Raw genomic sequence first — 27,703 nt, 5'->3', positions numbered from 1 at the left:
ATAGTGATATTTATCATCAAACCTAAATAATGTTCAGTAGCGGTCATAACTCATCAACCTTTTAACTGACTAGAACAACATTAGGTAGAGGATTAGAAATTGAGATTGTTCATATGATGCAAAAGAAAACAAACATTCAAGGAAATAATAAAGAAATCCGTATTTATTTAAAAAAAAAAATATGATGACATAATCTCCCTTAAATTTGTCTTTGAATTTTATCATTTTTTAAATCAATGATATGCAATTTTATTAACATTTCCCTGAAAAGTTGGAACCCAGAGAAGCTGTGCCCGACTCTTACAACCCATCACAGTTCATTTTGACATTTAGGTTAATGACATTCGTGGGTGCAAGTCACTATTCAATCGTTACCATTTACTGCATTAATGAAAAGCCAATGAGTTGACTTTGTCAGTTACTCAAAGCATGATAAACTATGGATTAGGTGCAAAATAGATGGCTCTATCCTGGATTTACATAATTCAAACCTGCACAGTTGTAGAACAGGATTCTCAGTTGAAGCAGAAAGTGTTGATGCCGATTGATCATTACAAAGTTATTGATGTTAGTGACACCCAATCTATTTTCAATTTGAGCAATTATTTTGTGTTACTGACAAGAATGCTTTCAGTAGAAAATGGGCTGCCGTGGTGACTTGCAGACAGAAAAGTTCACAAAAATACCACAGAAAAAGTCACCAGTCCATGCAGAGGAGTGGAGTGTGACAGAGTGTGCAACTAATGCAGAGAGATGGGAGGTGGAGGGAGCTCGGAGAGGCAGAGGTAGAGAATATGTGTGTGTATTTCTTAAGGCTTAATGTGTCTGTCTTCATAGATTTTGATGTTATCACAACATTGGCAGTGTGCCTGCCAAACCCTGTCAGCTTAGTAAATTACTGAAATTACTTAGTCATTTTAAATTAGTTTCTCTTTAAAGCTAGGGTTGGTAATCTTCAAAAAAAAAAAAAAAAAATATATATATATATATATATATATATATATTATATTTGTTGAAATTCTCATTACATCCCGACAGCAATCAATAAATCAAATGCTCTGACAAAAATAAGAAAAAGATCAGGTATCTGTGGCTGTCGCAGGACTGTAACAAGCCCGTCCAATCATTTATTTGGCCCGAATGTAACGATTGGATGGCTGGCCTGTCTGTCAATCTGCCTCTGTGCACACTGCCCGTGCAGTCGTTAAGCGACACCGGAGTCTTCCACAAGCTGCTAACTTGACAGCTGTGAGTACTAACAATAGCCATGTTTACCTTCATAATGCTATGTTTATGTTCATAATGATATTTTGGGGAAGTGACTTTGAAGGGAGACCTGAAGCGTCGGCGACACTAAGCGACTTTCTCCCCAAATTTTAGGGACGTTTGGAGCTAGTGCTGCTAACTACTTTTAATTAGAAAAGAGTTGGAAACACTGGGCTGGGTTTTTCGGTTCGATCATTTTTAAAAACCTAGCGTACTCTTGCCAGTTTCTCAAGATTACCATTAACCAAGCCAATTTCTTTCTCAACTAAATTATGATTCTACTACACAATATCCATAACACAAAAGTAGCTGATACTACAATCCTTCCTATAAAGGGCCTGTCATGTAGAACATCTCTGCCTCCCATCTCTTGTCGCAGAACTGCAAACATCAATGTTTGGCCCATTGAAACATGGGGCAAGACTAAGGGGACACATGTCAAAACCTGGTGTCAGCTCTCCACACCTGAAAAAATGTTACTCTGGGACATGAAATTATACTAATTCAAGTCTGACAACCACTTTGAGTGGAATGAAACATATCAACTAAGGAAGCAACAATTAAAAAAAAAAGTCTCTTTACTGCAACCTTACAGTAACTAATAACTAATATCAGATTTCAAACCATCTTTCTTCACAAAAAATAAAACTTTCACACCACCAAGTAAAACAATAAATCATTATTTTTAGAGTATATTAACATTAAGCAAAAACAACTGGCATACTACCAACATAATAAATACTTGATGGTTTCACAACCACGTTGTGTTTCGTTCTTTGTTCCTGCTAGAATATCTGTCCAAACCATACAGGTTCAACTCATCGCTGTTATTTTTTCACCACCTTCTCCAGATAACCGATGAATCTCCTCAGGTTGACTTTGATGTTGTCGAGCACACACAGCTGCGGGGGGCTGTACTTGCCTCTTCCTTCTTTACGAATCTAGTAGAAAAATAAAAATAAATTATTATTATTTATTATTGAAAGGGAAAGTTTGTCTTCTTGTTTGTTCTTTAAAACAATGGGACACATGATTCATCATAATCCATAAAGCCATTTTAAGCAATACAAGAGGGAGAAACAAACATGTTTAGCAGTGGGAGGGATGTGTTAACAGTCCTGAAAATGCATTTGAAAATTGGGAAAAATCAACAAGAACAGTGTTCAGTAAAAATAAATAAGTCTCTGGTACCTTGGCCTTGAAGACAGGTTGAAGTGCCTTCAGTGCAGGTAGCAACTGGATGTTTTTGGCAGCCGTATCTGCTTCGTCTCCATCTGCAAAAACATCAAACAAGGCATCCAGAGCTTCTCCGTTCACAACCAGGTCGGCATCCCTTGTGGCGACTTGAAGTAAGGCGTTTCCAATCATCTGTGGGAACAGAGTTTCTTAGAGGAGGAACACAAATATTCCAAAAGAAGAAAAAAAAAAGAGAGAAAGATTGTACCTGAAGGGTTTCAGCAGTGCCCTTCTCTTTGGCTAATGTGCTGCCAGTGATGCCCAGAATGGCGACGGCGTTGACCCTCACGCTGACCACATCGCAGCGGGTGGCTGCTTCGCTCAGACTCATCAGCTGTTGGGGGGTCATGCACTAACAAAAACAAAAAACAGCCACACATAGTCAGCAGGGTTTAGTGTGAGCAGGCAGTGGAGTTTTAAGTTTGACAGGAATAAAAAGTTCTATGTTGCCTCTGTATGTATTCAGTCACCACTGTTAACAAACATGGACATAAGTTAAAGGGGCCCTCCACTAATTTTACACAAGTTCAGTTTTCTTTTCATGAGGAGTACTGCTCTAAGATAGCCTAAGAAAGTAACCCTGATGATGTCATCAGGGTCATCTCAGCTTGAAGACTTCATCACAAAATAGAGGTGTGGTGTTTGAAAGGTGTGGACATTTACCGAGCAGGATAAGTCTAACTAAAGATGCTATTGAGTTGCATTATGGGAAATGTAGGACCAAGCATGTTTCCCACTAGACCCACACTAGGGATGAAAACCTGACTTTGACGTTATTTTTATTTATCCTGTCTCTTGTGAAACTCGCAACTTTACAGAAGTGCAAAACTAAGTCGCTGGAGTAACCCTTTAAAACAGGGCTGGCTTAAGTCATAGGGCGCCACCTTCTGGGGGGCGCTGGTCGCCCTGTTAAAAAAAAAAAAAAAATGCCTTCCTCATTTTCTGCATTGAGGTAACAAATTTACAAATAAAGAAAGAAAGAAAGAAATACACATTTCACCCCTGAAACTCTCTTTCTCACACTTTTTCGTCTGCCCAGCTGCACTTATTTGTTAATAAAAGTGTAAATTGTAGTGAAACTGACTAAACACTTTTAAGCTAACAATATCAGGGACCAATTGTACATTTATATTATAATATTATAATATAATATAAGATTTTGGGGTTCTGGGGGGGTTGAACCCTAACCCTAGCCCTATAGCGGCGGGGGGAGCTCCAAATCCGAATTTCGCCTAGGGCACCAAAAGTGCTAGAGCCGGCCCTGCTTCAAAATGACCCAAAAATGCAAATGTTTAAAGTCACCAAAGAGAAGAGTGAAGCTGTGGTGTGTTCTGTACCTGAGAGATGTTTTTGGAGGCAATCATCTGTAAAAGAGACCGCATGGCGCTGATGACAGCCTCCAGGAACTCCTCATCTTTGGGTATCTCTGAAACATGAGACAGTACATTGTACTTACTAAAACGGATGTATTACATGCAATACTGCAACTCTATACTGCTGCAAGTGATCATTCTAGGAATACACATTCATTTGTCTTCTAACGATTGTATTGTGTTTTTCACTTTTCACCACAATTTTGTTTCCAAATCTTGAATCAAAACTAGGATTAGTATTTTTGCCTATATCCACGTGTGTTTTAGTGAAAAATCAATGTGACTTATGTGCTGTATTACAATTTGACATAAATGTGAGACCTGCTGCGCCAAAAACCAGCGTGGACAGGTGCTGCGCTGCTCCCTGCAGGGCCGCTGCTCCTCCCAGAGACTCGGCGTCCATGGTGGAGAGGATGCTGTGGAGGCACGTCAGCGCCCGGGACTGCACGCGCTGCATCCTAAAGGGAAGAAGAAAAGATGGCTTTTGTAATACAGTACATAGATACCTTAAACAAATTTTGATCTGACAGTTAAGTTACAGACAGGATGAGAAGTGAGAGGATTACTTTCTGATCAGGCCTCTCCAGGAGGGATTCTGTTGGCACACGTCCATGGCTTCCTTTCTGGGGCACTCGGTCTTTTTCAGAACCTTGAATCGAGAGGAGAAAAAAAGATATTACTACAATCGTCTTTATATCATTTAGTTTCATAAAAGAGATCTCTATTAAGCTGCATAGGTTAAGTAATGTAAACTTTTTTAGCCTCAGGCAGAAGATGGGTGGGGTTCGCCCCATAAACAGAACCATATAATTACAGTAAAATGACAGTTTAATTACATTGACATGCTTGTCTAAACATTGTTGACACTGAGAGGAACTCCTCCTTTCCTATAGCTATTGAGCAATGCCGAGGTGAGGTGAAGCAGACAGGTATTTGCCTTTTCTGGGATGCTGTGGTTCATTAAGGCCTCGTGAACCTCCGCTGACAAACACAGTGGAGACATGAGATTGGACACTGCATCACAAAGACCATCCGGACCCATGTCGCTCTCGTCGCTGCTCGACTCCTCCTCCCACTCGTCGTCAGACGGGTCTTTAAGAGGCACACATACATAGAATTGATCAGGGAAATGAGACAAACGCTACCAATGCAGAATAACAAAAGGCACTCAAATGAACTCATTTCATGTATCTCTTGTTATAATAGCCTTTCTGATGCACAGTGTGACAGGAAAAAATGTAGATGAAAAGTGCCTGGGGTCAGCACCGCTGTCCGTGCCCACAACACTCACCGTCAGAGCAGCACATGTTGACGATGATCTCTAAGGACGTTTGCTGGGCTGTCAGCAAGGCCGTTGCCTCCCTCAGCTCCTCCTTGTCCCTCTGGACAAAAACAAGCAGCCATGTGAGTCAACATCTATACCAAAACGATGACTGTTAGCACTGTTAGCACCCACTCTGAGAGTTCAGCTGCCCGCCACAAAGCACGGTTGTACTCAAACATGTTTGCACTTTCTAAACTGTGAACAAGTGAAACCAGCTTCGAGGGGTGTTTCCACAGCTGTATATTTACACTGCTAAACTACAAAAACAAAATCACAGATCGAGATAACCCTCATTGCATAACCTACAATATAACAGGGTTTTTTTTTTGGGAACGTCAACATGAATGTCAGCCGCAATCCTGGGGGCTCTGGTTGTGACTGAGACGAGAGGGACAGCTCTGTCTCGCCGAGGTCAGGTCTGGGGACTGTCAGCGTGGGGGAAGCCAGAAGCCGGTCCCCAGCTGAACCTTGCTGAGTGTCGCTAATCTTCTCCCACCGAACCCGACAGTTTGTCTGCTCTGTCAGTCTGGATCGCACTCCAGGATGACTCATACGGCACCTTTTCACCTAGCATTAACGTGCTCCTCCGAAATACAAAACTGGATCGCTTAGTCGCCATAAACACAGACTGCCGTACACGTCACGTCCTAAAATATACAACATTCATAACTGAGGGTGAACTAATTATGTACAAGACCCATGCCAATCCATTTTTGTCAATTATGTAATTTATCATAAATAAATTGTTACATTAGATACAGTTACATGTTAACTTGGGAGACACTGCATTTAATTTGGATTTGTATCCAAATTTTGTCCTTGAACAGATCTGGACTCTATGACCCAATCCCAATGTTCACACTCAAAGACTGTGAGGGTTTAGGTCTGTCCCACTGTCAATTGTCAAGTGCTTGAGGGCTCTCTCGCAGACGTTTTGAGCACTTTATGAACCCTTTCTGCAAGTATGCAATTCTGCAGACTTTCCCTGAGAGAATCACCCAAAATTCATTCAAACCTTTGTGAAGTTAAACACGAGGTTACCAGGGGAAAAGAGGTAAACAAAGAGGACGGCACACGGGTAACCTTTTCAGCCTGGCATATTACATTTAGACAGAAACACTACATTAACATTAAGGATTTAAGTTGGAACATAAGGAATGCAAGCATTAGGCTATATTACACGCCTGATTTATTCATCAACCATTTCTTTTATGTTTGCTTAATGATGCCGTTTTAATTAATTAATTAATTAACAATTAATGAGCCTGAGAGGCGTTCAAATCAGGCGGTAAAAGTGTAAAATCATGGACTACAATCATTTTCTATCCAAAATGCCCTCCCTCATGCACGGAATCAGCCAACAGCAGGCCTCCAATGGTGTCTTGTCATCATGGCTGCTTCACAGCTTCATGCACACCTTGTCTTAATTACTAGCCATCCTGCATTTTATCCATTATATATGCCTCAACATATTGTAGCATACAAGAGGAAAAGCTTCCACAAGATATTTCACTTGTTTACAACCGGTTAAAATCGGTTTAATCAGTGATTTATGTGTGTGTATGTTTTGTTATTCATTGTCTTTTCAAAATAGTGTTAATATGTTGTGTTTGAGAGTGTCATTTACTCAACATTACAGTGAGCTCACAACCTGCATGAAGAGGAACAGCAGCATGTATAGTACTTTATGAGAGACACCACTTACAGGTAAAAGGTCAGAGAAGTCGTTATCAACCCTCCGAGCTTTCCCATTCCTCTTCTGTTTAGGTGCCTCCTCCTCCTCGTCCATCTCCGCCGCAGCGAGCTCCGCTGTCGCCTGCTCCGCTGTCGCCTGCTCTTCTACGTCTGCCGCAGCTGGTTTATTTCTGTGACGAACCTCTTCTGCTTGTCTGAGTTCAGGTATCAGTGTACCTGTGTCCAGATCCAGGCACTGTGACAAGGTGGCCACCACAGCGTTCAAGGTCTGGGCCTGACGGGCAGCGGGCAGACTGCCCTTCATGTTCCACAGTGTCCCTGAGTGACACAGCAGGCGGAGTTAGAGCTCAGGAAGAGCTATTAAAAACATTATAAGCACAAAATATTAGGGGGGGGTCAATTCACCTATGGATCTCGATTTTTTTAATGATTTTAAATTCATTTTTTAATGCCAGAATCGATATATATTTGCTTCATTTGAGTCTTTGCGGAGGTAAAAGGAAGTTATCGTCTTTATTGTTGTAGTCTGCGTAACATGATGTCATATCCGCTCCATATCTGTCAACCAAAACAAACTGCGCCGGCCGCAACGAAAGTAGAAGTACAAAACGGCAGAGGGTCCGCATGGATACGACTTGAACCCTCACATTTTAAATCCAAAGTGGTAAAAACTACACATACAGGATGAAAACACTTTGGGTTTCACACATTGCAGGAAAAGCAGAGCTAGACATCATGGCTAAAGCTGCATGCTAACTCTGTCATGGACAGGAAACGTTATCGTATTGCGGTAACGTGCGGTCAAGCCAGCAGTCACTCGAATCTGCGTGGTCAAATCGGCCGACGCTATAACTGTAGAGCACCCATATACTGACATTTATATTAAATATAGTCAAACGGCGCTAACCATGGATGGATAAAGAGAACGGAGCTGACGGGGAAAGCTAGCGACAGACTTGGTCCCTAGAAGTGTATGATTCAACTTTTTCCCATGGCCTAGTGTTAAAAAAGTTAACAAAAATCGCACACACCAAAGTATCGTGATAGTATTGAATCGGGAGATGGGTGTATCATCTCAGCCCTACAAAATATACGGACCGTAGCGTTTGTTCCTTACATTTATAAGCAGCTTCTGTACACAGAGGATTATTAAAATGTCACTTTCAACTTAGATATTAAATGACAGTTTTGAACAATAAATACACAAACAAATTGTACCTGCAGCCAATGTCCTGAGGAGAGTGTGTGCCATGTCGGGCTGAGACGTCAGCAACACGTTCTCCACGACTCCAAGCACAGCGGCGTTCACGCTACACAGCAGCTCTGGGTTGTCCTCGGTCACAGTGTGTAAACAGTGTGCTGGCCCAAACACAAAGAGGAGACACTCATAAACTGTTTTCTCACACTTCAGAAACCCAATTAGTGAGAGGTCAGGCTTGACAAAGGCCTTTGTTACCAGCAATAATATTAAGATATCTGAAAGCCCTGTTTGGAAGGACAGCATTTGTACAGTAATAGCTATTATAGGACATTTGTAAAGTGTGTAATGTCAATGACCAGTTCACACGTCGAAAGTCATTTCTGTCATCGGCCTCATACATTACAGAGCTGGGAGTGGAAGCTCCATTTACACATCGTCATCACAGCAAAAAGGTTTGCCATGTCCCACATAACTTCTATGAATATTAACAATAATATCCTCTGCAACATGTGGCCATGAGTTTAGTCTTTGTTATTTACCTAAAGATAAAAATATGGCATCCTGTTTTCATAAATTCACCTGATGTCTTTGTGAGCCTGTAGTTATTGTTGACTGGACTTGGTCTTAAATTAATAGTTTTTTTAAGGAAATACACTCACACCCTTTGGAGGGTTAAATGAAACGATCGATACCAAACTCAAGCCGGTACCTTCGATGTTAAGCTAGAGCCTTCTCTCCCATGTCTAATTTTAAATATAATATAGCTGATCTCACAGTACCATTGCTGTCATCATTAACCTGTATTTGTATGTATTTTGTCTGACGATGTCTTTATCATAAAATAAGGATTTTATTAGCAGCTTGGTAATGCATGCTGGTCAACAGGAATTTATGAGCCGAGATTTTTTGTCTGACAAAAGAAACGAGTAAATGAGAACAACTATATTGTGAATTCAGATGCATTAAAACCGTCTCTCCCTCTCTCATTAACTACAAATATGAAAAACTAGTTTTGCTCTGCATTTGTGTAGACAAAGTCAAAAACAAATAAAAATGCATCAATTGTGAATAAATGTAAGTTAATACAAGTTAATTTCACTGACTGGTGTTCCTATTATTTTGTCCACCCCATTTCTATCAATGAGGGTAGACTAAATAACAGAAACACCTCTCTGTATAATGCAATACAGTTCAACAGCAACAGAAACTACATCCTCCAAAATACTGCACAGTTGAATCGACATTGAAAAACTGGACGTTCATGATGTTCATGACGGTACGATTCATTGCAGGACTTTTGCATTACACTGCATTTTTTTTTAGCGTAAATGAATTTCACATAAAAAGAACAGCTCCATTGCCCTATTAGAGGTCAAAACCTCCACAGGGAGCCTTTAATGTTAGCGGGGATCTAAATGTCAGTACATTCACTATAATGACAACAGGACCTGAACCAGCAGTAATGGAATATTTATTTAATATGTGGGCAAAAACTGAATAATATATCTTGGCCAGCTAGGTTGCACACACATACACACACACACACCTTTATAAATCAATTATGACTACAAATTAAGAGTTTATTAAAGTACACCTACCGGCAGATATGGCCAGCTCTACGTTGTGTGGGTGTCTCTCCAGACACTGGACGACCACGTCCAGGAGACCCGCTTTGTTGAACACAGACAGCGACTGGCTGCTGCTCTCACTGGAAGGACGCAACACAATAAGACAGACAGATGTAAGACAAGTAAGAAATGCACACACAGAAAGACATCATGTATCATCTTTGCGTGAATAATTGCGGATAATGGCAGCATGTTCTTCTGCAAAACAAATAGTCCTACTGGTGACCCTCACGTGCTTGTAGCAGGTGAACAACTGCAGGTTGTGAGGGAATTCAAATATCTTGAGGTGTTAAATGACTAACTTCTACTTTAAATCACATGTTTAAAAAAAACAACTGTAAAAGGGTCCAGTTCAATCTTGCCAATATCTGTTTATTAGAAATCACTTGTCTAGAGAGGCTGCCAAGATATTTCTACAGTCTATGATGTTTACTCATCTGTACTACTGTTTAACAAGCTGGTCACAGGCCAGCCATAGTACGCTGAAACCACCAGAATCACTATACAAACAAGCAACCAAAACACTAGATAAAAAAAAATCAAAGCACTTCACTGCCCAATCCTAAAAAAGTATCAGATTTTAAGATGGGATGACCTAATAAAATATGTGAACTTGTGCTTGGAATACAAAGTCATCCATAACTTAGCTCCACCATCACTTGTAGCCCCTATCAACAGAAGAACCGATACTAATCGTATAGCTAGGGGGTCTATAAGAGGAGAAAAGTGTCTTTAGCCAGTTACCCTGGTCTGTCAGAGGTTCAAGAGAGAGGAATATAATTCCAATTCCCATCAGAACACTAAACAACTGAACTATAGATCTTTTAGTAACCAATTAAAACAATGTATGATTAACACATACACATGTCAGCACTAAGCTCTCTTTTTGCTGCTTCTATCTATATGTCCTGCTTGTTTTCAATTTTATATGTATAAATGTCACTACTGTTTCTGCTGCTTTTAACAACTGTGTGTCCTTTTCCAACTTTTAAACTGCATGTCCTGCTCTATGTTTTTGTTCTGATGTATTTCAGTTCTGATCCCTTCTGTAACACCTTGGCCAGGGACCACAGATGAAAAATAGCCTTTTGGCCAATTCTGGCATTTTTAAACACTAAACACTGTCAAAATATAAGAGTAAAGAGTGCAATTTTCTGGACTGCCGAAGAAAATCGAAGCGGGGTGAAGTATATAATGATGATGTATCTTTACTTCAGCAGTAGACACCTACTAGCCTCATGAGCTGCTTACTAGCCACAAGCATAGGATTGGTAGTACAGGGCAGCTCTTAGGGGACAAACTGCGTGTAGCTTAGAATGAGTTGTAGGGCGTCAACGAGACAGCGTGCATGCTCCGTAAAACATCCCTCGATATAAACAAAAAGGATGAAAACACACTGCTGCCTGTCAACCAGCTTGCACAACCTCTTGGCTCACCATAGATTCCACAATAGGTTCACAGCCTCATTGGCGACATCCTCCACTGCATTCTTCTGGTCTTTCATCGCCACAGCGGCGCTCTCAAAACCAGCACAGCTCTGAAGAGAAAACAACAAAAACACACGTGAAGCAGGCATGAACTTCATCATCCATCCTAATATAAGATAAGATGAACCTTTATTAATCCCCGGGGGGAAATTCAGGTGTGAATATGTTCAAAGTGTGAACTCGATATGATATAGCTCAGTTTGAGAAAGTGTGCGATTACATTTAAAATGAATTCAGTCCAAAACTGTTGATGGTTTGAGACGAGGGTTTCACAATTAATTAAATTTTAATATGTTTTTCAATGAAAATGAGAATGATGTAAAAAAGATCATTCCCTCTAATATCAGTCAAAATAATCTTAATTTTTTCAAAATCGTGCAGCCCCATTCAAGAAACCCATTGACCTCACCCACTGGTCAACAGTGAGCTTGAATCTGATGCCAGAAGTCTATTTATTGGAGTGTTGGGTGCAGAGATGGTCCCTAATTGTGGATGTCTTTGCTCTGACTGCTGAGGATATGGTAGCACGCTGTAACAGCTGCTGATGAGGAGGAACTCAAGTGATGCGGTGAGCTAAAAGCAGCGGCGGAGTCTCACCTCTCTAAGCAGTGCTGTCAGAGGAGTCATGACGTCGTGCTTCACCATGTCCTCGCACACCTCCTGACCTCCACATGCACTCAGATTCCTGTCAGGGAGAGACACACACTCATCATTCAGTCGGAGGAGATTCGCTGTCAAAGATGCTGCTTGTGTTTGTGTGCTTGTGTAAGAGAGGCAGAGCCGCCTGGGGGAGTCCTGTGAGTGACTGTCTTATTTTAATATCCAGAACATGAACCCTGATTTTAAGTTTACAAGAAGGCAATAGTCAGGACGGGTGTTGAGGTCACACTCTGATACAAAAACAAGTGTTGACTGTGAAAAGGATGATGGTGATGACGACATTGTCAAATGTCATCACCGCTGACGGATTTTTGTTTGTTTTTTGGGGTAGTTTAGGGATGGTTATTTGGGGTGAAACAAATTTAACATGTGAATATGATCAAATTCCCACATAAATAAACAGAATTAAGTGTATAACTGTATGTAACTTGTCATAAGAGTAATAACATAAGTCATCAAATCACAAAAAAACAAACAGCCCCTTCCTTCTTCTTACAACCAGACCAGCTGTAGACGTAAATAGATAAAATACTTCTGTACCCATTACCCATAATGCTGTATGATACCACACTGAATGTAACTTTTATGACAGTGGGAAAACTAAAAATTAACCACATTAAAAAAATAAATAAATAGCATAATTGATTGAAATAATTCTGTTACAATATTTATTTTTCCTTAAGGTTTCTGTTTAAATATTGAAAAAAATAAGATATAAGAGATTGGACACTTTATTGTTATGGCTGTGAGACTCAAATATGTACATATCATTACATGGTTTGGCATCACTGAAAAAAGTATTGTAGCCTACTGTCTTTGCCATCAACTTCAAGCTGTCCAAATACAGTAAAACAATATAGTAAACAACAATTTTACAATATATAATCAGGCGGACTGAGCCCGGTATCACCTGTATATATATATATATAGGCTATCAGTGGTGGAAGAAGTATTCAGATTCTTTAGTTAAGTAAAAGTACTACACACACTGAGAAAGTAATCCAAAAAGTCCTGCATTCAAAACCTCACTTAAGTATTATCAACAGTAAAATTGTCCCTGTCAGTGTTTTACTATTATGATGTTTTTGGATCAATATCACATAATTGTAATCTGAAAAGTAACTAAAGCTGTCAGATAATAGAGTAAAAAGTACAATATTTGCCTCTCTCTATATGTAAATAAACACACACAAAAATAAGAGCATCCTGCTTTGCTAGCTAGGCTTCATGGTACTAACTGGATCAGCAGGCTTAGACTGCTACAAGGATGACATATGACTAAGCCAGCCAGCAAGCAATCAACCCAATAACACAGAGAAGTCCAGCTGTATTTATGGGGCTCCAGGTGGACCTCGTCTCACTGAGGGTGGCCACTTGTCTTCTCTGGCTATTACCATGTCTGACACACTTTCCCTCTCATAGTCACTAGCCAGATACAGTTTTCAGATTTTAAATTGCTTTAAATTTCAAATTATTGGCTTTTATATTGGCTGAGGCTGCCCCTTGGAATTGTGGGTAACACTGTGTAAAATGGATGTATTAAGAATTCTCGTGACATTATTCATAAAAGCTGAACTTTTATCAGTTGTAAGCTGATTGGTGAGGTGGGCTGAAAGCTTAAATCACATTTATTCTAGCCACCGGTGTCCACTGTAGTATTGTTTAATTGTTTTGTCTGCTGGAAACACGAGCCATCACGTTGTTTGGTCGTTTTGTTGTTTTTTAATGTGTTCTCTGAGCAGGTAGAATAGAACCCTCATCAACACTGCACCAGGAGTCAGAGGGAAATGAGCTGCAATACCATTTACAGCCACATCACAGTGTCAATGGGCTGGTGGCGCTGTTTCAACATTTAGGCTGCTGGTGAGGGAGTAAAGCACCTCTTTGCAGAAAAAGTCCCCTATGTGTGAGTAAATCCACTTCAGCGGGACAGATGTCAGGAGATTTGATGGTGATTGTCATCAACTCATTTCAAGAATGATTCCTGAACCACTCCTGAACAAATTTTTTCTTTATTACAGGGAGCATTATCTTGTAATACATAAATACATTCAGTAATATCTGTCAGTGATATGCTGGAGAGTATAAAGGACGGAACCTGACAAAATAAAACTAAATTATTAAATTAAAAAAATTACTCGATAAATACATAAATATGTCATTACATGTGGTAAACATAATATTAAAAAATAAATGTAGCCATTAATTATTAATTAATTAATTAAATGTATGATAAAAATGAATAAATGTTTATAAATAAAACATAAATTGATGTTTCTGTTTTAATTTGCTGATACTGCATGTGCACATGCGCATGGGCAGTATGCATTTCTCTTATGTGCAGCTGCTCTAACCATTCGGCCACGATGAAAAATGTGCAAAGTGACGCTAGAAGTGTGGTGTAACCTGAGGCGAGACTAAAGTCTCTGTTTATATATGGGTCAGCCAAAAAAGTGACAGCTTTATCAATCAAGTTTGGCATCATAACATGTGAATTGAAAAATAAACAAACAAATTTGTAAAATCACTCAGCATGAAAGAAGAGAACCTGAAAAAGTTATGTCGACCTGCAAATTAATAAGGAATTTGACTACAGACTCAAATGTCCCAGGGAGGAAGAATAGATTTTTGTAATGTACAATTTATACTAAAACAAAATGACATTTTGAATTCTCAGATCTCGCACCCACTGAAGGGTGTTTTTTAATCTCTGAAACATCAAGTAAGACAACGGGTTTGAGACCTGTGCTTGTTTACATTCAATGAATTCTTTTGTTAATTATTATTATTATTTCAAGGCCAGGTTGCAAGAAAAAATTTAAAATTTAAAAAATTTAAAAATAACATAATATAGGGTACAGATACAATGGCCATGACAACCCGGTCTTCAAATAGAGAGCATATTAGTATGTCAAAGTCTTTAAAAATTAGTTTTATGTCAAACCCTACAAAAATTGTATATATATATATATAGGCTATCAGTGGTGGAAAAAGTATTCAGATTATTTACATAAGTAAAAGTACTACCCACACTATGAAGATAATCCAAAATATCCTGCATTCAAAACCTCACTTAAGTAAAAGTATACAAGTATTATCAACAGTAAAATGGTCCCTGTGAGTGTTTTACTATTAAGATGTTTTTGGATCAATATTACATAATTGTAATCTGAACAGTAACTAAAGCTGTCAGATAATAGAGTAAAAAGTACAATATTTGCCTCTCTCTATTTGTAAATAATCACACACACACAAAATAAGAGCATCCTGCTTTGCTAGCTAGGCTTTATGGTCTTAACTGTAAGATTACACGCAGGCTTAGACCGCAACAAGGATGACATATGACTAAGCCAGCCAGCAAGCTATCAACCCAATAACACATTGAAGTCCAGCTGTATTTATAGGGCTCCATGTGGATCTCGTCTCACTGAGGGTGGCCACTTGTCTTCTCTGGCTATTACCATGTCTGACACACTTTCCCTCTCATAGTCACTAGCCAGATACAGTTTTCAGATTTTAAATTGCTTTAAATTTCAAATTATTGGCTTTTATATTGGCTGAGGCTGCCCCTTGGAATTATGGGTAACACTGTGTAAAATGGATGAATTAAGAATTCTCGTGACATAATTCATAAAATATGAACTTTTATCAGTTGTAAGCTGATTGGTGAGGTGGGCTGAAAGCTTAAATCACATTTATTCTAGCCACTGGTGTCCATTGTAGTACTGTTTAATTGTTTTGTCTGCTGGAAACACGAGCCATCACGTTGTTTGGTCGTTTTGTTGTTTTTTAATGTGTTCTCTGAGCAGGTGGAATAGAACCCTCATCAACACTGCACCAGGAGTCAGAGGGAAATGAGCTGCAATACCATTTACAGCCACATCACAGTGTCAATGGGCTGGTGGCGCTGTTTCAACATTTAGGCTGCTGGTGAGGGAGTAAAGCACTTCTGTGCAGAAAAAAATTAATGTAGCCATTAATTAATTAATTAATTAAATTTATGAAAAAATTAAGAAAGGTATATAAATAAAACAGATTGATGTTTGTTTTAATTTGCTTCTTTATTTATTTATCTTTGTATTGATTCCCTTATTTATCTACTCTTCTGTTTAATTTTTTTTTTTACGACTACAATTAATGACATATTATTCGTCAATTAATTTATTCAATTATTTTTGATTTTTTGCAAGTTCCTTCCTCCATAGAAGAGGGCTGAAAAGTGAATAAATAGCATTTTCAGTCACTGGAAAAAAATCATTAGAAGTTCAAATGTATTTATTTTTTATACAAAAGGCATGGCGATATAGTGTTTTTCTGAAAAAACTTAAGTACTTCAAATTTACATTTCAGTACTTCAGCAAATAAAGCTTAGTTACATTTCACCACTGCTCTTAACAGTTTATTATAACAAGAACTATTGGCATGCAGTATAATCTGCCATCCTACCTGCTGCTGTTTGATCACCATCGGACAGAAACCCGTTTAAAAGGTCAACTAAATGTGTTGAATGCATGCATTTCCTTCCTCATTAAACACTATTAAATGTCTAAAATTGTTCACATCCAACAATTGACTTCTTAGCAATAAACGGTCTTTGTTTACGTGGGCCTGCCATGGTGCTGCCGCAGGGAACTGTGGGACGGCATTATCTCCTTTCCTTTGGTAAAGGATGGTCCAGTGTCTCCCTATGCTAAAGGAGATGAGAAAGGACGCATCAAAGCACCTTTCCTTAGCATTAAGAGAATTCGACTAATGATCAAAAACTCTATGGGGTACCTGCTGGTAGTGTGCATGCTGGCTTACACTTGAATACAACAGAGACTGTGTTTATGTTATTAGTAACGCCTGTGCTTTTCCTACCATGACGGGGCAAACGCTGTGAAAAAGGCCGATCCTCACAAGTCCTCCTTGCATCTCTCCTTTGCATCACATCGAGAGAGGAGGAGGAGGAGCAGAGAAGAGGTGCAAGTGAAGGAGATTACGAGGAATGTGCTAGTACATGTGCTTCAGCAACACACTAAATACCAACTTGTTCACTTACTGTTACACATTGAAGAAAGTTATCACCCTGCAGCTACCATATGAAACAAGTTTATCTTTTTATATAAAGCCACCACTTCATTCCTAGCTGTTTCTGGCACCCAGGCCACTTGGTAGTAGTAGTCCTCAAAGTGTGCACATACTGTAACTGGGCTGATGATCAAAGGAAATAGCTTGAAGTTAAAAGAAATAGCATTACATTGACTTCTTTCTTCTCACTTTATATTAGAGGGTTCCTGCTTGCGCTGTCCCAAATACAATTATTTGGGCTTTGAAGCTTCAGTGAGTAAAATCTGAAGGTATTCGAGGCTTCGTGGCGCAGTGCGGCGTAGTAGGCTGATATTTTCTTCTATCTGTCTGTCTCCATTTCTACCGTTTCAGTGCTGCTGCCGCACAACTGCACACACATGCACCTCTACATTCAACAAACAGCGATATCCGTCTGAGAATAACTAATAATAATGAATGTTGAATATTAATCATGAATAATGTGTTCCTTATTTCATGGGCTATTTGGGGATTTATACATTATTATTATTATATACTTATATATAAACAAAAAAAACCTAAGCATTCGAATACTGATTTGGAGTTCAAATACCATGGCAACGGTTGAAGCTTCGAAGCATTCGGGTCAACCCTAGTTCCTGCATTTATTGGACATCATATGTACCTTGACGTTTTCTGCTGTGACATCTAAGACATGTCTGCTGTGAAAAAAGGTCTATTCAAGAGCCTCTTTGTTACTTTCAAAAAGATTTGCTGGATGTGGTGACTGAAAATGTGCATGTTTCAGGATAAAAGGGACTTGACACATTGAGGATATCAGCATGTCACGTCCACCTGTCAGAGCGTTCCTGTATTTACAGACATCAACACACCGTGCTTCACCTTTGTCAGGATCACAAACTCTTTCTCCCCCTACTAACTTTCATCTCCCTGTCTGAGACTGACCTGTTGAGAGTGATCAGTCTGCCACTCTTGTGTGAGACCTGGTTTAGTCGGTGCAGTCCACACCACACACCACTGCACTGTACTGACTCACCTGAGTGCTCCAGCGGCAGTCTCCCTGACAGCCAGGCTCTTGTCCAGCAGCATGGGCCCAAGGCGCCTCACGGCATCCCTCTGGAGGAAACCTGGGATGGTCTGACTCTGCTGCACCACACGAGAAATGCTGGCACATGCAAACTCTCGCACATCTGCACTGGGACTCTGCAACTATTGAAACATAAACAAAAAAACATGACACCAACTATTATAATGGTATTATAATGCTATATATATATATACTGTATATATTCTTAATACATATGTTCTTAATATGCCCTTGTATAAAGTATTTCCCTTTATAATTGTAATGTAAATGTAATGTCATTGTAATGTAAATGTAATATAATTTATTATTTTAATGGAGCTTCCCAGCAAAAAGTATTTCACACGTTTGTACCTGTACAACCGGCGTGACAATAAACATCTTGAATCTATAATGGTATACCATCATGTTTGCTGCTGCCTTTTATTAAACCAGATAATGATCTTATACTGCACTAGAGCTTTTACTCTTGTGTGTTATATTCTATTTTACCTTCTATCCTAGCTTTTATTTTGAGCTTGTTTTTATTTTCTAATCTTTAATGTTTTTATAGCTGTTTTAATTATGTCTTAATGTTCTTTTGCACTTTCTAATAGTATGACTTTATTCTCATAATACTAGGACTTTTTTCTCTTGTAAACCTTTGACTTTATTATCATAATATTATGATTTTATTCTCATAAAGCTATGTCTTTATTATCATAATGTTATGACTTTATTCTCATAAAGCTATGTCTTTATTATCATAATATTATAACTTTATTCTCATAAACCTATGTCTTTATTATCATAATATTATGACTTTATTCTCATAAACCTATGTCTTTATTATCATAATATTATGACTTTATTCTCATAAACCTATGTCTTTATTATCATAATATTATGACTTTATTCTCATAAACCTATGTCTTTATTATCATAATATTATGACTTTTTTCTCATAAACCTGTCTTTATTATCATAATATTATAACTTTATTCTCATAACCCTATGTCTTTATTATCATAATATTATGACTTTTTTCTCATAAACCTATGTCTTTATTATCATAATATTATGACTTTATTCTCATAACCCTATGTCTTTATTATCATAATATTATGACTTTTTTCTCATAAACCTATGTCTTTATTATCATAATATTATGACTTTATTCTCATAAACCTATGACTTTATTATCATAATATTATGACTTTTTTCTCATAAACCTATGACTTTATTATCATAATATTATGACTTTATTCTCATAACCCTATGTCTTTATTATCATAATATTATGACTTTTTTCTCATAAACCTATGTCTTTATTATCATAATATTATGACTTTATTCTCATAACCCTATGTCTTTATTATCATAATATTATGACTTTTTTCTCATAAACCTATGTCTTTATTATCATAATATTATGACTTTATTCTCATAAACCTATGTCTTTATTATCATAATAGTATGACTTTTTTCTCATAAACCTATGTCTTTATTATCATAATGTTATGACTTTATTCTCATAAACCTATGACTTTATTATCATAATGTTATGACTTTATTCTCATAAACCTTTGACTTTATTATCATAATATTATGACTTTATTCTCATAAACCTATGTCTTTATTATCATAATATTATGACTTTATTCTCATAAACCTATGACTTTATTATCATAATATTATAACTTTATTCTCATAAACCTATGTCTTTATTATCATAATATTATGACTTTTTTCTCATAAACCTATGTCTTTATTATCATAATATTATAACTTTATTCTCATAAACCTTTGACTTTATTATCATAATATTATAACTTTATTCTCATAAACCTATGTCTTTATTATCATAATATTATGATTTTATTCTCGTAATCTCCGATTTATTTACTTTCCCTCAGTGTGGCCCTAATACTCCGTCATACCGTCGTACATTAGACCTACAACAATGGTAAATAAAAATAAAAATGTAAACAAAAAACAGTTCATTCATTTCCATGTTTATAAATCCACAGGGAGCCAGTGGAGAGGAGCTGAAGAGACGCATGTTGCAGTCCTATCCTCTATGCAATGACATAACAACAGTTAAACAGGGAGTTATTTTAGTGACAGAATATAATGATCATACTTTCTCCAGCAGCTCCGCAGCTGGACAGGCGTCATCATCACCATGCTCCTCTTCCTCAGCTTCTTCTTCCTTCACAGCATTCACCGGCAAACCAACAGCGTTGAACTGTGGACGTTTAAACTTAGTGGTTTTACTTTTACCCATTTCAGTCTCTAGTAAAGTGCGAACTGAGCATGTAACGTGATGTTTCCCTTATACACTCAGGTTTAGCGACCAAAACACTAAAAACACACGCTCAAACTGCAGCCCGGTGTTGGAGAAGAGTTGGAGGCCATGTGGAAGTAGTGCTCTCATGCCGTAAAAGCGATGGTTGCTAACAGAAAGCAGAGACGCTGTCGCAAAACACCGACGTAAAACTGTATCAAGATTTATTTATTTGTTTGTTTGTTTATTTATTTGTTTGTTTGCAAGAGACAGTTCATCAGTAAACTCCTTTTATACTATATTAAAGATACTGATTTTAAAATATATTCGACTGATTGAAAACATAAAACTGAAAAATTCTAAATTAATAAAAAATTGATTATTTAGACATTTAAAATGTATTCCAATTGTTTAACAGACTCCGTTTTTCTTTTTATTAATAGGAAGACTGGAGTAGAGAGCTAAGAGGAATTGTGATTTTTTTTAAGAGAATTTGTTACATAGGCTTTATTTCTACAAATTGTGTTAAAAATACACTCTGTCCATATTTCAACCGGTCTACTCATTTTTCTCTTGCTTGATATTCTGATATTTTCACAAATTTACTGGTGCACAAATTATCTTGTGTATTGTATTAAAAAGGCAGTATATTGATATATATTGTACGGAAGCGTATTGCTGCCACACCAGGAAAAAAAATGGATCAGTTTATTTATTTCCTAACATTTTATTTGTTGTGTAATTTATTTCGTATTACTTGTATACCGTGAAATATAAAATATTTACTAATTTTGTAAAAATAAAATCTGAGGATGTTTTTGTAACTACTGTATTGAATTTTCTAAATAAAGAGAAAAAAGTACAAGACATTTCCAAGCAGACACTCAGTACCATAGACATTTCAATTTTATTCTAATTGTCTAACAGACTCCCTTTTTCTTTTTTATTAATATTTTTGATTTGTTGCATAATTTATTTCATTTTTTATATTATTTGTATACTGTGAAATATATTTATTAATTTTTTGTAAATAAAATCTGAGGATGTTTATGTAACTACTGTATTGAATTTTCTAAATAAAGACGAAAAAAAAAGTACACAACATTTCCAAGCAGACACTCAGTACCATAGACATTTCAATTTTTTTCCAATTGTTTAACAAACTCCCTTTTTCTTTTTATTAATATTTGCCTTTCCTAACATTTTATTTGTTGTATAATTTATTTTTTTATATTATTTGTATACTGTGAAATATATTTAATTTTTTTTTTAAATAAAATCTGAGGATGTTTATGTAACTACTGTGTTGAATTTTCTAAATAAAGACGAAAAAAAAAGTACACGACATTTCCAAGCAGTCACATTCAGTGTCTCTTAGCTCAAAGGCTACACACCTAATTGTCCTTCAACCAAGTTTTCACACACCATTTAAATGTTTTAAAGAACTGCACTCTGGTAAATAATTCCACATCCGTTTTTGTCCAAATGTTGTAAACAGAAATTTTAAACAACAGCCCCCTCGAGTGGAGGTTCTTGATAACCTTGAGCCAGTTCTACATGTCATCACAAACTGTGCGTGGTGCTAAATGATCTTACATAATAAATTGGCTATAAACAGAAAATGTTCAAATGTCAAAAGATTATGCTTTTTAACTATATTGCAATATTTATCCATGATTTTCAATGCTTGCTGGTACAGATGTTAGTAGTTAATAACAAACACCAATATATATTATAGACAGAGGCTTTACACGTAATAAGACATAAATAAATATGAGACATAGTTTTATAACTGAAGTATTTATTAGGTAAATAAATTTAAAAATAGAAACATTTAGTTAAAATACATAATCAACATCAGAAACAGAAATAAACACATCTGAACTCTCATCTTCCATCGTGACATCAGCAGTGTGACACTGTTAAAAGGCCCCATTATTTCTTCTTTCTTCCAAATGCATTTCCATTATGATGGTTATAATGTCGGCCTCAGTGCTGTTCCCCTTGGTGCTGCTGTTCAGACCACCCAAAGGACTCGAGATTCTTGAGTGATCAGTGGCCATCAACAAAGACCAGGGACATCTGACCGCCCCACTCAAGCTTGTGGTCACTGGATGTTCGGTCGTGGCTTCAGAATAAGTTTCCCCGTCTGTAAAAAGACGGAAATAAGACAAGTGTTAACGATTTTTCAAAAATGCAAGTTGTCGGAGCGGACTACAGGGCCCCGTTTCAGAGCAGGTTTAACGAACTCTGTGCCTTAGTCTGAACTCTGAGTTGACTAATCCTGAGGTGGGAAACTCAGACTTTTCGATTCCAGAACAGCTGATCAGAGTCAGTTCAATCAACTCTGAGTAGGTTGAACCTGAACATAAAAAGCCATCATCAATGGAGCTCTAATACTACAATTCACCATGGCGACAGGTAAATAAAAGCCTCCATTTTAATCCAGTCAACGTAGAGATGTTAATGCATGTATATGCTGACTGTGCAAATTGAGCTTTAAAATAAAGAGCCTCAGTCAGAACGGGTGATGATTTTTAGTAATCAAATTATTCGAGGAATCCTTTCAGTCCTATTGAAGATTAAAAAAAATATATTAGTAAAGTAGATTAAATTTAAATGGTAGACATCTATTTGGGTCTTGGCACAACAGAATTCAGTGACTTTATTTCAGTTACTTAAACAAATGTAGTCAATTTAAACTGAAATGCCGTTAAAACACATTCAGACTATACTCAGCCTACGAAAAAACTCACTTTCAAACTCCAGCTGCACCACGATCCTGCTCACTTTGAAATTTTAACATATAATCTCCAATATTAGTGGAATTATGTCCCATCAGTGTGACCAATCACATTATGAGTGATAGATCAATATTCATTGATCCTTCATCCAAAACCGCTGTTCAAAGAAATGACTGACAGCGCATAAAAGCAGTAACTTTAAACAGTTGAGTAACAAACTAATATCCAACCAGGATTTAGAGTCTGACATACAGTAAACCTTCGATACGCGCTTTGATATGGACTGAATGAATGAGGATCCAGAGTTTACCTCATCTCAGGCTTAACTAACTCAGAGTTTTCACTAATCCTGCTTTCTGAAACAGGGACATCACAACATCAAAGAGACAAAAAGATTTGTTGACTCACATCATCACAGGACATGTTGTATTCTGCTAAAACTGTCCGACAGCGGGCAGCGATACTGAACGGGCAATGGTCAAAGATCTGTAAGCTTGAACAAGGATGAATCGGTTATAAAAGTGCAATTGCCCAAACGTTTCCTGCATGCTTACACTTTTCTGTCAACAGCTGAGATTGGCGTGTGATGTCTGTGCGGATGCTGCAATGATAAATCTGATAAAACATAGAAGGACAGAAGGATACATCGATGGTGCCACGACTCGTTTGTGTATCCCAGCAAAGAAGAGCGCTATTAGAGTGATGCAGCTGATGGTGAAGAAGGGATGATTCCACAGGGATGAAAAGAAAGAGACCTGCAGAACAAGAGGAACAAAGCAACGTAAATTATCAAGTCAGTAACAAAACTTTCACTTTTACACATCTTATCTATGGTGAGTTTAGGAAATCAAAGTTAAATGTAGTTAAACATTTAAAAAAAATTTAATTGGGTCCCACAAGAAATTTGGTTATCCAACAGTAGCTAATCAATCTGGTAGAGTAAAAAAATAATTTACACATCTTTAAATGTATAACTCAGTTTGTGAGTCTGAGCATGTCTGTCTTTAAAGGGTCACTTCACATTTTCTTAACCTGAATCCTTTCATTCTAATGTGGGAAGGACTAGCATAAAAAAATCTCATTGCCATCTGTTACTTGAGCTTTTTCCCCACATTATCTCACCAAAGATCTGGCTTGAAGTACAGCTTGTATGTCCTTGTGTTTCACCTTTGAGACAGGAAGAGGCATCTCCAAAGTCAGACAACTCAGGGGAGAAACACACTGTACGCAGTGAACGCATTTCGGATGATGTGCAAGCAGCAAAACAGTCGTGAGGAGAATGATGAGATGTTCGGGGCAGGTAGTGCAGGAGGCAAAGCTAAAATACAATAACTATGCGCTCAGAAAAGCGCAGCATGGTAACCAATCACAGCCAAGATTGATATTTACAGTTTTAAAAAATGACCTAAACATCACACATCTGACATAAAATTGTATTTAAATGGAGCTTGCACTCACTTACTTTATTTGTTATTTTACTTTACAAACACAAGCAACAACAATGGGAGCAAACATTGACTGCTTTTGGACTGACAGCCCATAATGCGGCTGACTGTGTGGGGTGATGGTGGTTACTCGCCAATTTTGGTGTGCTTCTTCTACCCTCAGGAATCTGCTATTTTATGGTGGTGGTATGAGCTAACAGAGCTTCAAGACAATAGCTACACATCATCCCATCAGCATAAGGTGTTGCTGTTCAACGAACCACATACTTTGACCACAAGTTTTGAACAAAGTGCAGACCTATGCTGGCCCCATTAGTCGATTAGTCGACTAATCAGTCGTTTTGGTTTTTGTCAACTAAGATTTCTTTAGCCCATTAGTCATTTTAATGACTTATACATACCTTCTGTGTGTCCGGGTCTATTAGCCAGTTCCAAGCCCCAGTAGCCGTACAAACAGACACTACAATCAGAATCACTGAAACGAGACAGGAGAAGGACATACAGTGAAACAACATGAAACGTGCTTTATCAAGTGCTCAGACTTGCCAAAAGCATCTCTTCTGATCCCTTAGATGTTTTAAATGGGGAATATCAACTTCTGCCCTCCAAGAGGCTATTTAGAGTCCCTACATTTAAACGCATCAGGCTAAAGAACAGGCTTTTGTCCATCAGTCCATCTTGTTGCTAAATAATAATTAATGTGCTGCTAAAGACATGTAAATCCAGAGGACAGATGGTAATTTCTTTTAATGGGTTATGTATGAATAATTGTGATGTATTTTGTTTTTTGTCTGATGGGTCTTACTTGTCTGTCTGTCTGTCTATGGTAACAGTATGTCTACTGTATGTGTACTTTTTCTCAAACTGAGCTGCCTATGGATGCAAAATGAATTTCAGTGCAAACTGACAATAAAGTTGTATCATATCGCAAGTCTCAATGTTGGTGATGACAAGTTAAAAGTCTCTTAACCTGTGATTACGCCTGCAACAACAACAACTGTATTTACTGAGTGATGGTGGCTTCACATGATTCTTTCTTTTTTATAGTTACCAAATGTAAGGTTGAAGTCAATGAACAGAAATGCATAGGGTTCACCAAATAAAAGACTTTGGCAAAAAATAAAAAGGTATCCACCACATCTTCTCTTGTCATGGTTTTGACAATCACCACTAATAGTTACTTACTTCTCCACCTCCCTGTTGCAGGTTGCAAACAGGAGACATACTCTGTCAATCTTCTCTCAAAGGCCTTCAGGTCTGAAACGAAAAATAGGGCACAATAACACACTGTATCACAATAACACACACTGTATCACAATAACATACCCTGTATCACAATAACATACCCTGTATCACAATAACACACACTGTATCACACTAACACACACTGTATCACAATAACACACCCTGTATCACACTAACACACACTGTATCACACTAACACACACTGTATCACAATAACATACCCTGTATCACACTAACACACACTGTATCACACTAACACACACTGTATCACAATAACACATACTGTATCACAATAACATACCCTGTATCACAATAACACACACTGTATCACACTAACACACACTGTATCACAATAACACACACTGTATCACACTAACACACACTGTATCACAATAACACACCCTGTATCACACTAACACACACTGTATCACACTAACACACACTGTATCACAATAACACATACTGTATCACACTAACACACACTGTATCACACTAACACACACTGTATCACAATAACACACTGTATCACAATAACACACACTGTATCACAATAACACACTGTATCACAATAACACACACTGTATCACACTAACACACACTGTATCACAATAACACACACTGTATCACACTAACACACACTGTATCACACTAACACAGTGTATTTGTAATAAACATCATGTCTGTATGACCTATAGCATCATTATCTCTCTCCAGTCATGTGATTTATACAGAATCCCTTTACGTTAATAGCAGAAACCGTTACTGCACATAAGCAGCGTTAAACTGAAGAAGACAGGAGCTTAATGTGACTGAATATGCTTGTTAAATATCCCCAAACGTTTGCTGGCTGCTGGTTAATAGACTATAGGACATAATAACGGAATATGTGTTAGCTAATGCCGATACAAGCGTATGAACGACTACTTTAGGTTGAGTTAAGCTAACGTGCTAAGTGTCGTAAAAACACTAGCCGGCTGATTCAACGCTGCAGCTAACTGTGTGATATCCTCTTAATGCGTTTGTTTTGAATAAGTTCGGTGATTATAGCTATGAAGCTACAACAAATAGGAAGCTGTGCAGCCAAAAAGGTGGTAATTTAATGTGTATCTTGGTTACCTTCGGCCTGTTCCAGTGAGTTCATCTCTGAGCCTCTTTAGTCCATGCAGCACACACTGCTGCTTCCACCTCTACTGATGGACAGGCCGCAGGAGCCAATCAGCGTTGGCTGTGTTGCAGAGCTCTGACGTGATTGGGTGTAAACCAAATAAAGGGCGGGACAAAGAAGCTGAAGTCCCGCCTCCTGCCGTCTGGACCAATGGGTTTGCAGGAGGTAGCCCAGACAGACTTCATTTTTATTTTTATTTTATTATTCATTTTTATATATATATATATATATATATATATATATTTATATATTTATTTTTTATCTTTTTTTTTGTTATAAGAAGAAAAAACAAAACAAAAGAACTACTGTCTGCTGTCTGGTCCAATAGGTTTGCAGGAGGTAGCCCAGACAGACTTTATTTTTATTTATTTATTTAATTCTATTTTATTATTAATTTATTTATTTATATATATATATATATATATATATATATATATATTTTTTAATCCGGTTTTACTTTGTTTTTTTACACTCATATTTTATTCATATTTCATTTTATTTATTCATTATTTTGTTTTGTTATAAGTAGAAAAAACAAAACAAAAAAACTACTCAGCTGTTCAACGAACTACATACTTTGACCACAAGGTTTGACCAAAGTGCAGACCAAGGCTCGCCCCATTAGTCGACTAATCAGTCGTTTTGGTCTTTGTCAACTAAGATTTCTTTAGTCGATTAGTCATTTTAATGCTTTTTTTCATGCTGAATGACATATGAGCACATCTCTGGTAAAGTGGTGCTTTTGTGCGATTCTATGTGGAGAAACTCAGTTTTACAGATCTGTCGATTAAATCAACGAATCAATTAGTCACAAAATCTTATGAGTCTTAGTCGA

The 27,703-nt window shown here is 37.5% G+C and overlaps 2 protein-coding genes across 3 annotated transcripts; both read right to left on the bottom strand.

The window, feature by feature from the left end:
• Positions 1–246: 246 nt before the first annotated feature.
• heatr3 (HEAT repeat containing 3) lies at positions 247–20,439 on the bottom strand. Its single transcript, XM_037754509.1, has 15 exons — positions 20,126–20,439; positions 17,956–18,128; positions 11,808–11,895; positions 11,160–11,260; positions 9,694–9,803; positions 8,113–8,253; positions 6,905–7,212; positions 5,167–5,257; positions 4,813–4,967; positions 4,442–4,524; positions 4,197–4,333; positions 3,840–3,928; positions 2,711–2,854; positions 2,458–2,634; positions 247–2,207 (listed from the first exon to the last, which is right to left on the bottom strand). Exons 1-15 carry the CDS (start codon positions 20,267–20,269, stop codon positions 2,094–2,096), a joined length of 2,055 nt encoding a protein of 684 aa, XP_037610437.1. The 5' UTR covers positions 20,270–20,439; the 3' UTR covers positions 247–2,093.
• Positions 20,440–22,053: 1,614 nt separating this feature from the next.
• On the bottom strand, positions 22,054–26,965 carry cnep1r1 (CTD nuclear envelope phosphatase 1 regulatory subunit 1). 2 transcript variants are annotated; one of them, XM_037759802.1, is made up of 7 exons: positions 26,820–26,965; positions 25,644–25,715; positions 24,860–24,933; positions 24,136–24,180; positions 23,659–23,768; positions 23,422–23,476; positions 22,054–22,418 (listed from the first exon to the last, which is right to left on the bottom strand). In XM_037759802.1, the coding sequence occupies exons 1-7, from the start codon at positions 26,842–26,844 to the stop codon at positions 22,377–22,379; spliced, it is 423 nt and encodes a 140-aa protein (XP_037615730.1). In that variant the 5' UTR covers positions 26,845–26,965; the 3' UTR covers positions 22,054–22,376. The 2 variants fall into 2 exon arrangements, with proteins under 2 accessions (XP_037615730.1, XP_037615739.1); XM_037759811.1 differs by lacking the exon at positions 24,136–24,180 and having other exon boundaries at positions 26,820–26,961.
• Between the last annotated feature and the right edge of the window lie 738 nt (positions 26,966–27,703).

This window comes from Sebastes umbrosus, chromosome 2 (assembly GCF_015220745.1).
Source record: "Sebastes umbrosus isolate fSebUmb1 chromosome 2, fSebUmb1.pri, whole genome shotgun sequence".
Lineage (NCBI taxonomy): Eukaryota > Metazoa > Chordata > Actinopteri > Perciformes > Sebastidae > Sebastes > Sebastes umbrosus.
The sequence above is the reverse complement of the archived record's forward strand: the minus strand, read 5'-3'. Positions and strand labels throughout refer to the sequence as shown.